General features: G+C 35.1%; 1 protein-coding gene across 2 annotated transcripts in view; it reads right to left on the bottom strand.

Moving 5' to 3' along the window:
* The window catches only part of IL23R (interleukin 23 receptor), an 82,819-nt gene that overhangs the window by 39,803 nt on the left and 25,613 nt on the right, over window positions 1–17,403 (bottom strand). For both annotated transcript variants that reach the window (XM_036235079.1, XM_016164540.2), the window contains exons 4-5: window positions 16,486–16,782; window positions 7,355–7,478 (exon numbers count right to left, since the gene is read on the bottom strand). In XM_036235079.1, the coding sequence (XP_036090972.1) occupies window positions 7,355–7,478; window positions 16,486–16,782 (421 nt within the window). The remainder of the gene's footprint in view (window positions 1–7,354; window positions 7,479–16,485; window positions 16,783–17,403) is intronic.

Below are 17,403 nucleotides of genomic sequence, written 5' to 3'. Positions count from 1 at the left end.
ATGAACTATAGGAAGGCTTGGGCGCCAGTTCGGAACGCAGATGAGAGATGATGTGGCTTGGACCAGGGTTTCTACGTAGGTAGTGAGAAGAGGTCAAATTTTAAAGACAGATCCAATAGGTTTTGCCAATCATTTGTAGAGAACAATCCAGGAGAATGCAAATAGTTATGATCTGAATAATGCAAAGGATGGAGTTTAAACAGTGCCATTTACTGAGAAGGGGAATGCAAGTCTAGGGAGAGGAAACTGAATGTTTGATTTTGAAAATGTTGGCTTTGAGTGATCTTTGAATTTTTAAGAGGAAATGTTGAGTACGATGTTAGAAATATGGTAGCTGCGGTTCAGGAGAGATGTTTGGACTAGAGATATAAATTAGGGAGATTTACACCATAAATTTGAATGGGATCTTTTAAATAATGAGTGTAAGTAGAGATAATGAGAGATCCTGGGATAGTTCTCTGGGGGCCTATTACTTTATAGGAAATAAAGAGGAATCAGTCAGACTGATGAAAAGCACCTATGAAGGAAGAGAACCAACAGGGGGTGGTGTCCTGGACGCCAAAAAGAAGGAATTAAAAAGCTAAATTAAATGCACCTGATAGTAATGCTCTTGAAAGGAAGAGAAAGACTAGAAATAAGCTGCTGGATTTGGCAATGGGGAAGTCATTAGCGGCACTCTTTCAGATTAAAGAGAGGATGAGAAGAGAAGAAACAGATAAAATATAGGTGTCTTTTTAGAAGATTTTTGCCATAAAGAGCAGAGAAATAAGGTAGTGGAGGAAAGGGATCAAGGGAGGGTTGTATTTTTCAAGAGGGCAGATGATATAGCATGTTTAAAAACTGATGGGAATAATTCATTAAAGATAGAAAAGGTGAAGAGACAGAAGAAAGAGGGGAATGTTGCTGGAGCAGTGCCCTGCAGTAGGCAGGAGGGGTAAGATCTAGTGCAAAAGTGGAGAACTGTCTTCAGGGCAATGGTAGCTCACCCACAGCAGTAGAAGAGAAGACCAAGTATGTGGGCACAGATATCAATTCATCAGGAGATAAAAGAGGTTGTGGTATATCTCATTGCTCTTATTTTCTCAGAGAAATAGAAAGTAGGTAATCTGTAGAGAACGAGGAAGGAGAAAAGATGTTAGAGATAAGAGAAGAGAGAAAAAGTAATGAAATAATTATCTGGCTTACTGAGGGAGTGACTTGGCCAGTGAAATGTATTAGGACCACTGGGTGGCTTTCTGGGCTCAGCTGAGGTTAGTGGTCATGAATATAAAGTAGTATCAGCGAGTGTTTGTGTTTTTCCCCAGTCACAATTAGCTTTCTGAGTATAGGTACAGAATTGATGAGAAAATGGATTAAAAAATGTGAACTGCTCATTGAGTTCTAAAAGAATAACTAAAACATAACATCAGAGCTTAAAAATATTTGGAATCATATCTAAGGACTCTTTCTGGCTGTTAGGAATATGCAAATAAAAAAGAAGACAAGCAGACCTTATGAAACGGCAGAAGAGGCAATTGATTTTAGGGGGTCTAAAATGATATTTCATTTAAAAATAATTGCCCTATTAGTTTTTCACAGTGTCTGAAAATTCCGCCATTGGTGTTTTTCTAAAAAATTATGAGCTTTTCACACACAGAGATGGTGTCTACTTTCTTTTTTAATCTCTAGAGCTTAACACAGTGCTAAGAAGACACAAATGTTAAATAAGCATTCATTGAGTTGACTTGAATTGATTGTAATGAAGGGACACCATCATTCATTAATTTTCATTCAACAAGAATTTGTTGAGTAGAAGGCACTGTGCCAGACATTAAAAGAGTTTCCAAGATAAAGAATGAACACATTTACATGAAACTGTAAAGGGCATCAGGACAACAGTATGGAGATGCGTATTAGCAGAGGTCCATTTTTTCCCTTTCTATTACCACTTATTGATACATAGCAAACTACAGAAGAGTACAAAAGGGTATGTGAATGGCCATGAAGCTCTGCTAGTGGGGTCACTACAAAGGTATTGGGGAGAAAGTTCTTGAAGTAACACAGGCACAATTCCTCTACTTTATAACTTCAACCCAAGACCAGAAGAAATCTCTGAGGGCCCTTACCCTGTTGTTGAGGGACCACCACTTTACTGCCACTGGTGAAATAAGTAGGCAGGCTGAGATAAAATTCTGGTAAGGGTATATGATTTGACTGGAAAATAAAACCACATGAGTTGGAAGTGAAACCTCGCAAATGGTGATCTCTACCTATCTGCCAAAGTGGAAAACACACAAAAAAACCCAGGATCCGGGAGAGCCTTTTAAATCTGATACTTTCTACTTCAACCACAAAATTCATTTTAAGTAAGCTTTTTTTCCTGGGAGGAAAGATCTTTTTGCTAGTTAGAAAAATTGACTTTCTTCTCTAATTTTTTTTTTTTTTAATTCATAGGTATGTTTTTAATTATGAGATGAAGAGGTATTTATCTGTGTTTATAGGGGCTCATTCTTTGAATTTTCTCTAAGGGAACATTGATTTTTATGCTAATCTTTCATATCTTCTTTAAAATATGATAAGATCTCATTAATCTGTACTCCATTAATTCAGAATTTGAGTAAGGATTGCCTGATTTGGTCTGTAATTTACTGATGGACTTCAGATAGTGAAAAAAAATTTAGTATATGTGACTTTTATTATTGTTATTTAACTAGACTGTGAAGGGGAAATGCAGGAAATATTTATTTCTAGTTATTAGTTAGAATAATCACTCAACAAATATTTATTGAGCACTTACTATGTGCCGAGCATTCTAGGCTCAAGCAATATAGCAATGAACCATAAACGAAAATTCTTGCCCACTCTGAGTTTACATTTCAGTTAGAATGAATGAGTGAATTTGCTATTGACATTTGTACAACAGCTAAAAAATTAGTCTTACTTTTAAGATCATATTTAACATTTCTTTCTAGTAATCTGTCCAAAATTACTCTTACTTGAAAATAATGTAAATAAAATTATTATTTATAGTATCTTCTAGATGATTTTTTTAAAATGGCTTTAGATTAATCTTCACAAACCAGTCAGGTTTTGATGGAAAAACAAATAAAATAAGCCTAGAGAGTCAGCCTTGAGTATCACCATAATACTTTAACATTGCCTTTTTGTTTTTACTGTCTAAGCATTTCCTATTTGCAAACCACTACCTATAATTTGCTTCCTTATAAGTTTTAAAACAACCCAGTATGATATTACTTGTCCTCATTTTACCGAGGCTGAGGCCCGGCAAAAGCTAAATAACTTTTCCAAGATCACACAGCTAACAACTATGGCAGATAATATTAGATGACAGTACTAAGCTCCATCTGGAGATACAACATCTGAGGATTAAAGCCAACGCACAAGATTGCAGAGGAAACGGTGGAAAGAGACTAATTTCTTGGGGTGTCATTGCATGATCATGTCAGCTCTGTACTACCTACAAATATGGTCATATATAAATAAAGCCCCAGTTGTTCAAGTCACTGTACTTGAGGTTTCTGATATTTGCATTTTAAAAGACATCTGACTGATAAGTCTTGGAACTGGAAGTCAAATATAAAACTCTAAAGTTCCTGTTCTTTCCAATGGAATAATCTTGGTACTAACAACTACTATAGGCATTTCTCATTTTATAAAGCGGATATACCTCTTAAAAACCACGTGGAAATAATTTATTTTTTTAAAGATCTTAGAGTTTTAGTTATTTATTTTTATGGTGACATTGGTTAATGAAATCCAGTAACATGTTTAAATAATTTAAACATATATAACTTTGAATACAATAATGGATTTTAAAAGAAATCTATAATAAATAATCTTTAAAAATACTTGGAGAATATTTTTTATGACACTAGATGAAAAACAAGGCAGTGGTTGGCAAATTTTTGCTGACAGATATATTTTCTTAAATTGTGGTGTGTGTATTCCAAATTTACATACAATTTTATTGTCAACAGCCTGAGAAGGTAAGTTAGTGAGACTTGAAAGGATTAACTTATACCCACTAGGATGGCAATAACCAATGAGATACTAACAAGTGTTGGCAAGAATGTGAAGTTGGAATTCTCATATACTCCTCGTAAGAATCTAAAATGGTGTGGCTGCTTTAGAAAACAGTATGGCGGTTCCTCAAAAGTTTAAACAGAATTACCACATTACCCAGTAATTCTAGACCTAAGTATATGATCAAGAGAAGTTAAAACCTATGTCTACATAAAATATTGTACATGAATATTAATAGAAGCATTATGCATAATAGCCAAAAAGTGAAAACGATTCAAATTACATCAACTAACAAGTGGTTAAATAAAGTGTGGAATATCCATACAATAGAATATTAGGCTATGACAAGAAATGAAGTACTGGTACATGCTATACCATGGATGAACTTTGAAAACGTGCCAAGTGCAAGAAGCCAGTCACAAAAGGCCACACAGTATATGGTCTTTTTATATGAAGTTTCTAGAATAGGCAAATCCTGAGAGGATGCCTATGGCTGGGAATGTTGAAGGAAAATTGGAAGTGATGGCTCATGGATATGGAATTTCTGGTATGATGAAAATGTTCTAAAATTGATGGTGCTGATAGTTGTGCAACTCTGTGAATATACTAAAATCATTTAATGGTACACTTTAAATAAGGTGAATTATATAGTATGTGAATTATACTCAACAAAGTATATATTTTTTGTATTTTTAAAAATTAACCAACCAACCAACCAACCAAGTTTAGCCATGAGATAGGAAAAAGATCCAGGAGACAGCAAAAATTCTCAAGGCACTAGGTTCTCTCTGTCAGTCTAGTACTTCCTATTTTTTTCAATGAGCTTGAACTGTCCTCTCATACTGCTCTCATTTTCACATTCTTAAAGTGGACTTAGCAATGGGACTCTTTTTTTTTTTTTTTGTCCTGACAGCCTTTTTTCATCTCATGGGGATTATTTTATCCCAAAGGCAAGGTGTACAGATTAAGCCTCAGACCCTTGTTAAAATTTTGGCTCCGTTATGTCTTAGCCAAGTGACTTTGGAAAAGTATTCTGGGGTCTCCAAGCCATCTGTAAAAGGGAACAATAATAATAGTTACCTCACAAAGTTGAGGATTGAAGATACAATGCACATGAAGTACATACAAAACACATTACTTAGCATATTGTGCATTACTTGCCAATGAAACCCATTTTTCAGTGCTTCCATCATCCATCTCTTCAATACTTGACCATGCCCTGTTTAATCCCTGCTCAGAATGAAAGGTGTGAGCTTCTTGCCTGTGGCATGCAGACAGTAATTCTAGGCTTAGTTAGCAATGTATTCATAAAAATGTCTAGTTTTTTTACCTGGAATTTCTTGAATGAAAAGGTGTTACTTTTTATGTTTCATTTAATCACAATTATTCTGAGCATCTAACAGCTGAAGAAGGAGAGCAAGTTTGGAAGGTTCTTCTCTTTCAAATGATAAGACCTGGATAGCATCTACTAAAATGCCTTGTGGTTTGTTTATCCATACGTCTTCAGCAGAAAAGAACTAAATTAGGGATAAGGCAATCTGGCTAGCCAGGTTCAAATCCTACCTGTCCCTCTCTGCAGCTGCATGGCCTTGGATGCATTGCTTAACCTTGCTAAGTCTCAGTTGCCTTGTCTTCAAAAATTGGAAAAATAAACTTACATACCTCACAAGGTCATGTAGGGGGTTAAATGAGGGAACACATATAAAGCTTTTGGCTCGGTATGAGGCAAACAGTAAGGGTCCAATAACTTTTTTTAAATAAGTTATTTGTGAAAATTTTGAGAGAAAAAAATTGTACTTTAATACACTACTATTCAAAAAGATATAATCATTCTTATGCTCACTGCAGCATTATTTACAATAGCCAAGATATGGAAGCAACCTAAGTATTCATCGATAGACGATTAGATGAAGAAAATGTACATATACACAATGGAGTATTACTCAGCCATAAAAAAAGAATGAAATCTTACCATTTGCAATACTTCACTTGGCATAATACCCTAGAGGGTATTATGCCAAGTGAAGTAAATTAGACAGAGAAAGACAAATACCATATGATCTCACTTGCACTTGAAATCTAAAAAACAAAACAAATGAACAAAACAGAAACAAACTCATAGATATAGAGAACAAACTGGTGATTGACAAATGGAAGCAGGGTTGAGGGACTGGGTGAAAAAGGTTAAGGGATTAAGAAGTACAAATTGGCAGTTACAAAGTAGTCATGGGGATGTAAAGTACAGCTTAGGGAATGTAGTCAATAAAATTGCAATAACTGTGTATGGTGTCAGGTGGGTATTAGACTTATCAGAGGGGATGACTTTGTAAGTCTCGTTAATGTTTATCTACTATGCTGTACACCTGAAACTGATATATTGAATATCAACTGTAATTGAAAAATTAAAAATACATAAACAAACAAACAAAACAAGAAACATTGATAGGGTGACCAACTTATCCCAGTTTGCTCACAATGTTTTTCAAATTAATGGTTTTATTTCCATTTTTAACACTAGCAGAGGAATCCAAAACAGACTAATGTACATGAATATAGTTTAAATGTAACATAGAAAGATTTGAACTATGTACATTGAAGAACAGAAGGATTATTTTCACATCGGCTATTTTCTATTTTGCAGTTTCTGAATATAGAAACTAAATACATATTCCACAAAGCCCCCCTAAACTTTAAGTAGAAAGTGATTACTTTCATTCAATTATTACTTTCAGTTTTAAAATGCAAAGTTTTATGTCCCAGGAGCTCCCCCTAGACTCAAGCAAACCAGGAAAGTTGGCCAGCCTATATGGACACCAAATTCAAGATTGGAGAGGAGGATCATTATTAATAATAATACCTTTCATGAATTTAGTGCTAAGCATGGACCTGACACTGTGATGCACACTTTAAAAGCCAAATTCCACCTAAATAATTAGAACAAACTTGAGCAATAGGTTTAGGACTAGTTTAAAGTAAAGAGATGGCAAGTTGGAGAGATTGAGTAAATTACGTAAACCCTTGAAGAAGGATTGCTCTGGGATTTAAAGGATAGGTTCTCCTAAAATTGTGTAATGCTGTATCACCATTAGTCCCTTGCTCACCAACAAATAAAAAGTTTAGAAAGGTTATCAAGCACCTTGCCCCATGAAGTGAAAATGTTAATGGCCCAAAAAGGGTTTTGGTAATTTCACTGATCATAATTAGGGAGTTGGAGATAATCTGATTGCTTATTTAATGTTTGAGGCTGATTTCTCAGATCCTTGTTGGAGGTAGAACACTGGTTGAACTGCAGTGGATTTGTTTGTGTTAAAGTGTTGAAGGAAGAACCTACCTCTTCACATACAGCACATACTTTGTGTCTATGTAGGTGGGCTTCCCGGTATTCCAGGTACAAGTCATGTTGCCTGAATACTCATAAATGACACAGGTTACCTTGTCAGGAACATCTGGTGGATCTGCAACAAAACAGATCACTTAAGAGCCACCATTGAAACATAAAGTTCTTTGTAACATACTTAGTTAGCAAATTTTTTATTTTATTTGGGAAAACAGGTCAATCCCCACTCAGCACCACTCTCGTTCCATCCCTACCACCTCATCTTACAACGCACTCTACCATCAAACATTGCTCCTCTCCTTTCCATATTTTACTATATTCTCCACTTCTTTGAGAATAAATACCATTATGATTGAGTTCTTCCCACCAATGCCACCTGCTATATCTTTTCCTCCTCGTTTACCACTGTATTTTTTTCCTTTTCTTAAAGGCTAATCTTTTTTTAAGAATTCATTATACTGATTTGTGCTTCATTTCCTATTTCCCTTGAATCCCAAGAGGAACAATCACGATTCAACCCAACTCCACCAAAATGACTGTTGCTGAGGTCGTTAATAACTTTCTAATCAACGAATCCCATGATCAATTTGTAGTCATTATCGACCTTAATCTCTGCAGCATTTAGTGTTTTGGTCACTTCTTTCTCAAAACCTCTGTGCCTTTTAGCTCCTGTGAAAGGTTTCACAAAATGTTTTTCTACTACTCTGTTAGACTGTCTTTTCTGGTTTCCAGTAGGTGGTGTCTAAGCCTCTTAGATCCCTGCTTTATATAAAGACTTAATAATGCCTTTATATAATGCTTTTATTTTCTTGTAGATATTTAATCATGCTCGCTACCTTCAGTTTCAGTCTCTGTCAGTATTAGCAACAGTTTCGGTAGCATTTGCTCAGATTCCCCTAGGGCTCTGGGTTGGGGGTTGGGGGCTGCGGCTCAGCCTTGGCTGGTAAAAATCAACTGTTGTTTTTCTGCCGTCTACTTCTCTGCATACTGCCCTATGACTGGGCCCTGCCACTGGCTGCATGAAACTCACAAACTCTCCCAGGCAGGGCTGTTCAGGGAAGTCGCTGCACCTTCTCCCCTCCCCCTCCTTTTACAGGGAGCTCTGGCAGCTGCAAGAGGCAGCTTCTTTGTTTCTCACAGTCTACCACCCGACACCCGGAGTTCTGACATGTGGTAGCTCTTATGTACAGATCCCATGCTCAGACCTGCTGATGTGCAGTTTGGGTGTTTTTTGTTGAGTTTTAGATGTTCGTCTTATTGTTATTTCAAGGGGAGAGATCTGGGGATGTCTCTCACTCTGCCATGTTTTCTTTCCCCTCTAGACATCTTTTCTGCTCTTGCATATGTTCCACTACCCACTTTAGAAGTTTAGAATTCAGACCTACAGTGAAGTATTATCCAACCTTAAAAAGAAAGGGAATTCTAACATATGCTATAACACAGATTGATCTTGAAGACATTATGCCGAATAAAATAAATCAGACACAAAAGGACAGATACCATATGATTTCATTTATATATGGTATGTAGAATAGTCAAACTCATAGAGATAGAAAGTAGAATGTTGGTTGTTGGGGATTAAGGGTAGATAGGAATGGAGAATGGTTTAATGGATGCAAAGTTTCAGTTTTGCAAGAGAAAAGAATTCTAGAGATGGATGGTGGTGATGGTTGCACAGCAATGTGAATGCACTTAATGCCACAGAACTGTACACTTAAGAATGGTTAAAATGGTATGTCTTATGTTGTGTCTATTTTACCACAGTAAAACAAAAAAAAAATATTTAAAACTTTTTTGGTAATCACAAAATTCTGTTTCAAGGTTCTCGCTTTCTCCCTTCCCCTACACCTCCTCAGCACTTTCTCTAAGTGGCTATATTATGGAGAATATTGTTAGGATTTTGTCTGCTAGCATCTTTCCCTTTTCAGAACTGACATCTCCCTCACTCCCAACTTCATCCCCTCTCTACCCCTGCCCCAAAAGCTGTCAATCACTAGGCTCCACACAGAAGCATGCCCTTGACTTAGACTGACTAACCAAGTATTTCCCTTGAGAATGAATGCATGGTTCAAGATGAGCCAATCAGAACTCTCCAAGGGATTCCTTCAGATGCCGTTGTAAAAGAGGCACTTTCTTCCCACCTTGAAATTGCCATCTCTGAGAAACATGTGAGCTATGAGTTGCTTGTGGCCATCTTGCTGTCATAATGAAACAGTCTATTTAGGAATAAAGCCAACACAGGGGAAAACAAAACCCAAGAGATGGGGAAAGATCAGAGAGTTCTGATGACACTATTTGAGCCCTTGGGGCCTCTGAAGTCTATGAAACCTTAACAACTATGGAACAGCACCTGGAATTTTCAGTTACATCATTGAATAATAAATTACCAAGATCAAGATTAGAAGAGAAATATAAAAATACTGAATGCTGATCATGCATTCATTTTTCAGGTGTGGCTTTCTCAGCTTGTGGCTACATGTGCAATCCTGTCTGGGAAACTAGACTACGTAGAGAAAGATCAGGCAAGTGGAAGAATGGGGGCTCATAAAAAAATAAAAGTATAGACATTTATGCATCTGAAGTTTTATCCAAAGATTTATCTTAAATCTAAATATACTTTTGCACTTAACCTGTAAATCGCCTACCAAGAAATTACTTGTAGAATAAGAAATCAATATATAAAAAATTATCATCATTGCAAATTGAAACAATAATAGATATCATTTAGAGTTATCAAATTGGAAAGGATTTTGAAAAATAGTAATCCACGATGTTGGAATGGACTCATGAAAATCCTCTAACACACTTCTCATGGGAGTGCAAATTGGTAAAAGCCTTTGTGGACAATACTTTACATATCACAATCTTTAAAAGCTGAACAACCCCATTTACAATTGCATTAAAAACAATAAAGTACCTGGGAATCAAATTAACCAAGGAAATAAAAGATCTGTTCTCAGAAAATTATGTCATTGAAAGAAGAAATTGAAGAAGATACAAACAAATGGAATCATTTACTGTGCTCATGGGTAGAAAGAATCAACATCATTAAAATGGCCGTACTACCCAAATCAATCTATAGGTTCAATACAATCCCTATCAAAATACCAATGGCATTTTTCAGAGAGCTAAAACAATAATCCTAAAATTCATATGTAACCATAAGACCCCAAATAGCCATGACAATCTTGAGAAAGAATAACAAAGTTGGAGGTATCACACTACTTGATATCAAACTATACTATAAGACTGCAGTAATTAAAATGGCATGGTACTGGCATGAAAACATTTACATTGATCAATGTAACAGAATAGAGAGCCCAGAAATAAATCCACACCCATATGCTCACTTAATATATGACAAAGAAGGCAAGAATATACAATAGGGTAAAGATAGTCTCTTAAATAAATGGCAGGAAAAATGGACAGATATATGCCCAAAAAGAAAGAAAGAAAGAAAGAAAGAAAGAAAGAAAGAAAGAAAGAAAGAAAGAAAGAAAGAAAGAAAAGAAGGAAAGAAATGGACCATCTTCTTATACTGATTGTAAGAATAGACTCGAAGTGGATTAAAGACTTAAATGTAAAACTCCAAGCCATAAAACTTCTAGAAGAAAACATAGGCAGTAATCTCTCTGATATTGCTACTAGTAATTTCTTTTTGCATGTATCTCCTCGGGCAAGGGAAACAAAAGGAAAAATAAACAAATGGGATTACATCAAACTAAAAAGTTTTTGCACAGCAAAAGAAACCATCAACAAAATGAAAAGACAACTGACCGAATGGGAAAATATATTTGTTTATGATACATCTGATAAGAGGTTAATATCCAAAATACATAAAGAACTCATATAATTCAACAACAAAACAACCCCCCAAACAATCCAATTTAAAAATGGGCAGAATAGATATTTCTCCACAGAGGAAATACAGATGGCCAATAGACATATAAAAAGGTGCTTAAGGTGGCTAATCATCAGAGAAATGGAAATTAAAGCCACAATGAGATATCACCTCACACCTCTCAGAACAGCTATCATCAATAAATCAAAGAGCAACAAGTATTGGCAAGGATATGGAGAAAAGGGAACCCTATACACTGTTAGTGGGATAGCAAATTGGTACAGCCACTATGGAAAACAGTCTGGAGGTTTCTCAAAAGTTAAAAATGGGTATGTCTTTTGACCCAGAAATTGCACTTCTGGATATTTAGCCAAAGAAAACCAAAACAAAAATTTATAAAGCTCTATGCACCCCTATATTCATGGTAGCACAATTTACGATGGCCAAGATATGGAAGCAACTAAATGCCTATCGATAGATGATTGGATAAAAAGTTATGGCTCATATATACAATGGAATATTACTCAGCCATTAAAAAAATGAAATCCTACCATTCGCAAAGACATAGATGACCTAGAGACTTTTTGTTGAGCGAAATAAGTCAGACAGAGAAAGATAAATATCATACGGTTTTTCTTATATGAGGACTCTAAAAAACAATAAGAAGTAACTAATCAAAACTAATCAAAAACAGACTCACAAATATAGAGGACAATCCAATAATAGCCAAAAGGAAAAGGGGTTGGAGGGCTGAAAGTATGGGGTGAAGGGTTAAAGAAGTACAAATTAGTAGTTGATAGATGGTCACAGAGATGGTGAGTACAGCATAGGGAATGCAGTCAGCATTAACGTAATGGTTAGGTGGAGAGTCAGAGGAGAGAGAGAAAGGTCAGAGAGATCATTTCATAAACTATATACCTGTCAACCAAGTACTGTATACTTGAAGCTAATAATAAAATAAAATTTAAAAAAATAATCTTTGGCATTTAAGCAAACTGTACAAAAAGAAAGAAAATAGAAACATGGTGTATTAATTTACTATGGCTGCCATAACAAATTACCACAAATTGAATGGCTAAAAACAACAGACATTTTTTATTATTAAAAATAATTGGTGTGACATTGATTAATAAAATCAAATAAGTTTTTTTTTTTTTAAAGCTGGAGTATATCTTATAATCCAGCAATTTGACATCTAGGAATTCTTCCTTAATGAAATGTTCACAGATACACAAAAATATTTGGCTAAAATAATGTGCTTCTTGAAGTATTGTTTATAATACTGAAAAAAATTGGAAAAAGATCCGAATATTCCAAAATAAGTTTAAATAAACTATAATACACTCCTAGAATATATCCTAAAACAAAGTTCAGAATATGATTTAAGTATCTCACTTTTGGAAGGCACTAGAAACATGTTTAATTAGTTTCCTAAGTAATGATCATATGATAAAAGTGAAAAAAGCAGATTGTTAAATAGTATAGTATGGTGGTCTCATCTGAGAGACATAGACAGAGAGATGAGAAAAAGGTAGAAGGAGGGAGGAAGGAAGGAAAGGAGGGAAGAGGAGAAGAGGAGAGAGAGAGAGGGAAAGGGAGAGGGAGAGAGAGAGAGATAGAGAGAGAGGGAGAGAGACAGAGAGACAGAGAGAGACACTAAAACTTGAAAGACATATTCCAAATTATTAAAGAAGGATTTTGTTGTTAGCGGTGAGATTATGGGATTATAGAGATAATGGGTATTTCTTTATGATGATCTAAATTTTTAAAAAACTTTATAGATTAAATGTAACTTGATTTTATGATTATAAAACTTTTCAAACAGTAAGAACACACTAGAATACTTTAAAACATTTTGGTGAGTTATAGCATTAAGTTACAATGGGAGAAATGGGACACCAAGTAAGGTAAAGAAATATTGAAATTTTATTTGCACCTTAAGGAAGGTAGCTGTGGAAACATAAATTTAAGTCATTTTGAATATCGATTGAGTTGTTTTCCCAGTGATTGCAGTGATATATGCTAAAGTTATTTTTTCCCTCTGGTTGTAGATAGAGATTATCATTGGTTTAGCCATCACAGAAGACAACTGTCAGTCTTTTGGGATATGTTATTCCATAGCATTTATTTTCCCCCATAGCATTCTATGTGAAGTAAATGCTCAATATTATAAATGTTTGGTGGTTAATTAACTTTGCAAAAGATTGAATAGATTATATACACACATCCAAATAAATACAATATTTGTAATGTTAATGTGAAGCTATGTAAAAATGAGAATGTGAGTATGGTTAGAAGAGTAACACCGGATGGTTTTAGATCTCATTGCCTGGTTATTCAATGTCCAAGGATAAAAACCTGTTATACAACCAGACACTAGAGAATATCCTCAAATATACAAGGATAAGGCTTAAGTTTTCATTCTTTCCCTCTCCTGTTATGGGGACATTAATGAATCACAGACCAGGTTTCTTATTAATTCAGCAGCTAGCCAAGGATCATATTCCACTGAAAGTTTCTTGAAGGCAGAGCCTATGATTCTTCTTTTTTGGATTTTTGGTGTTTAACATATTTTTGGTGTATAGCAATCTCTCAGTAAAGTGTATTTTATAAATTGATTGGCTTGATTAATAAAACGATAATAATAAGAAGACTTAAAATGAAGAGAGACAAAATGCTTCTGGCAATGATCACTCTTTAATTCCTTACCCAAGGAGAGCACAGATCGGCCTAATTGTGCCGGTATACTTAATGGCGGTGTTAAAGATGAATATTGAGAGATTTTGTTGGATAAGAAATCTTTCAAAAAGATAGAGATCAAAGGTGCTTAGAGATCAAAGTTTAAGTCAAAGGTATTTAAACTTTTAAATACATAATTAAGTGGGAATATGGCTGTTTCATGTATGATTTATTTTAATTTGGTATTTTAAAATACATAAAGACATTTTACAGTGTTTCATTCTGTGATTGGAGTTACTGTGATAGAACAAACTTCCCGTAATAAGAATGTATTGAATCACAGATAGGAATCTAAGAAATATTTAAAACTATGGGTAAAAATAAAAATTGTTATGATAAGTTATATTTCATAAATTACACATTAAAGTACAGAACATTTAAAATATATTTGGATGTCTTTTCAGGGAAAACAATGACTCATTTATCTTCTCTCTGTCTTTTATGTCTTGTTTCCAGGTAAAAATATACACATAATCGTTTTGTTTAAAGAAGTAATGATAAATAGACATACTAAAATTCTCAGGAAAAATATCCTATGATCAAAGTGATACAGTGAAAGCAATGTGATTTCTAGAGTACCACAAAAACCCTCAAAAACCTTTTTTGACCTACTTAAATAGGAAGTTTTGTTTGCTAAGAATGCAGAACCCAAGAACACAGGGTTCTTGAATCTAGCGGTTTAAGTAAATTTTTACCCGGCAGTTACAATCACACACTCATAACCAGAGGTCTGTGTAAAAAGTTACAATTCACAGAGTAATTAATGAAAAGAGTGATATTCTTTCTAAGCAGCCACTTGTAGAGAGTAAATGCTTCTATTATGTTGTCCTAGAAGGGGAGCGAAGACCGTTCCTGACCCCAAAAATCACTTGATAGTTGTATTTGAGGGCAGAGGCCCTCAGCCAACCTGAGAGCTGTTGCTAGTAATCGATCAAACCAACTGGAACACAGGGAAGGATGCCATACTTTTGTTGCCTCCTTTCTTCCTCTAGCTTAAATTTAAACTATCCTTTCCCCATAACTGTGGAAGTCGCTTATTTGCCCTCCCAAGAAATTATATATTAGCCCAATACCCCCATCCCATCTTCAAAAGATAAATAGTAAAGTATTTAAGCATTAAGGGTTATTTATATTTCCTGAGGATGTGGACTAGGTAAAGAGTCCTCATATACCAGATATTTGCCTGAGGTTTCAATTCCCGTAATTTAGAGCAAGTTTAGCATGTTATTGCTTGTCTAAGGCATATATTTGCCAATCTTATTCTTTGGCTCCAAAACTTACTACTTCCTTTTCTTCCTCAGTTTACCTCAATCACTTCACATATTCTGTCTTTTGAAAATCAGAGTTAAGTAGGACAATGATCTTATTTTAAAACAAGGAAACCTCGCGCTTTACAGGCATTTATTTTCAGGCATTTACTCTAAAGGCCTGGTGGTCTGGCTCTTGCTTAGGTAAGAGGTGAGGAAGAACTCAGATTTGATTCTCAAAAGGAAGGAATCATAGCAAACACTCAAAGCCCTTGATATTTCACTGAAAATGGGCCAGATGAATATCTGGGAATGAATATCTGGATTAAAACAGTGCTGAATTATTGAGCTATCCTTCACAATAATAGAGCCAAGAATTCAGTATATAATTATACAAATCAGCCCCCATTTTACTCTAACAAACATCTTCAGAATACTGTGAACACAAATTGAATTTAGCAAATAGTTTTAGGATTAACTTGATAAATTTTCTACATTTGATGCAATGGGATTAAAAACGGAATTGTAACAGAATTTCCCATGTTTTATCCAAAGAATGCAGTTTTAAGGGTTTAGGCACATTGACATTGTACTTTAAAGTATATTCAATGCTTTAAAATAAATTATTAAAATTGAGTGTTTACCACAGTCCATATAATTTGCCTCATAAAATAGATATGCAATCGAGGGTCAGATTGATTAAGCAACTCACCTAAATTCACACAGCTGGTAAGGAGTAAAGCAGGAATGCAATTGTTTTTTGTCCCTAAATCTTAACCTCAAAATTTCACAGTGGCATCTCCTTCAAGGTGATGATATTAGTTTGGAAGAAAAACAACAGGTGAAGAATAAATGAAAAGAGCAACTTTCAAAACCCGAGGCTTCTGCCTCTGATGTGTGCTATGTCTGACCAGGCACGTGTTAAAATTTGTGTTTTTTTTTAATGCATTGGTAACATTTTTAAATTTGTAGAGTTCACCTTAAAAATTCATATTTCTGTCTTCTTTTGAAGTCAAAAGATCTAGGAATATGGGGCCTCACAAATGCTAGACCTGGGCAGTAGCTGTCCCCAGTAGACCATATATGTGCTTCCCTCTCTGCACAAATCCCACCAGCTTCTTTAACTCATATTTTTCACTCATCTGGTCCCTGGAGACACTTAAGATTGCAACTCCTGTATTAGCCTATTATAAGAAGAAAACTAGATCACTTTGCCTCTATTTTTTTACCAGTTGTTTGTGACCAGTTAATTGTTGGACCAGCTTTCTTTTCGACTTTGAATGTACCCCAACACTTACATCCAGAAGAAATGTCTTTTCCGCATATCAATGTCTCTTGAAAATATCCGGGACATTCAGCTGTGCAATATATAGAGGCGTGTGGTTCCAGAAAGTTGTTATACCAAAGTCTAGCTGTTGTTTTATTAATCCTTGTGATTTGAAATCTTTCTTTGATGCCATTTTTATAAAAATAAAGTTTTCTTGGTTGGCAGTTCTTAATTGCTGCTTGGCAATATATAGAGATATTCAGACCCATCTTAAAAATTGTGGGCGGTTCTACCCAGATGTGGCCAGAGCAGTTTATATTCATAATTCCTGGAAATAAGTAGATTAAAATAATAAATTCCATGTAAAACATTAAAACAGAAGGTTCAGAAGAATATGCTATTGCATTTAAATTCATTCTTTCTATTAATTAAATGATTTTAAACAGAAGTCTTACTTATCATTTACATTTTTCAAGAAGCTGGGAAATGTAACTGGTGCCTTATTTCCCTTAAATCTTCTTAGATGGTATTGATCTGACTCTGGAAGTATCCACTATCCTACTGAAAGGATTCTAGTTCTTATGATGAGGCTACTTCTATATCTTTAATATAATTGCGTCCCAACCTATAGAGCACAGTTTTGTGCTTATCACTACTCTGAGTAACTTGCATCATTTGCATAGCTTTCTTTGAGGTCTAGAACACTGCCTTGGTGTTGCTTGTCTCCCAGTAAATTAATCCCTGCCACCTACCCAGGATACCATTGCCTCTAATTGAAACTCCCAAAAGCCAATGGCTGCCACGCCTGAACTTCTGATGATTCTCTTCCTGGATTCCTCAAAGTCACTTATGTCTGTTATAGTGCCAGATGTTTGTGTGAATTATAAGATGGGAATAATAATAGCACGTAATACTACTGCATAAAGTTGTTGTGAGGAATAAAAGACCT

The sequence above is a fragment of the Rousettus aegyptiacus genome, unplaced genomic scaffold (genome assembly GCF_014176215.1).
Source record: "Rousettus aegyptiacus isolate mRouAeg1 unplaced genomic scaffold, mRouAeg1.p scaffold_m13_p_1, whole genome shotgun sequence".
Lineage (NCBI taxonomy): Eukaryota > Metazoa > Chordata > Mammalia > Chiroptera > Pteropodidae > Rousettus > Rousettus aegyptiacus.
This window is presented reverse-complemented; position numbering and strand designations above follow the sequence as displayed.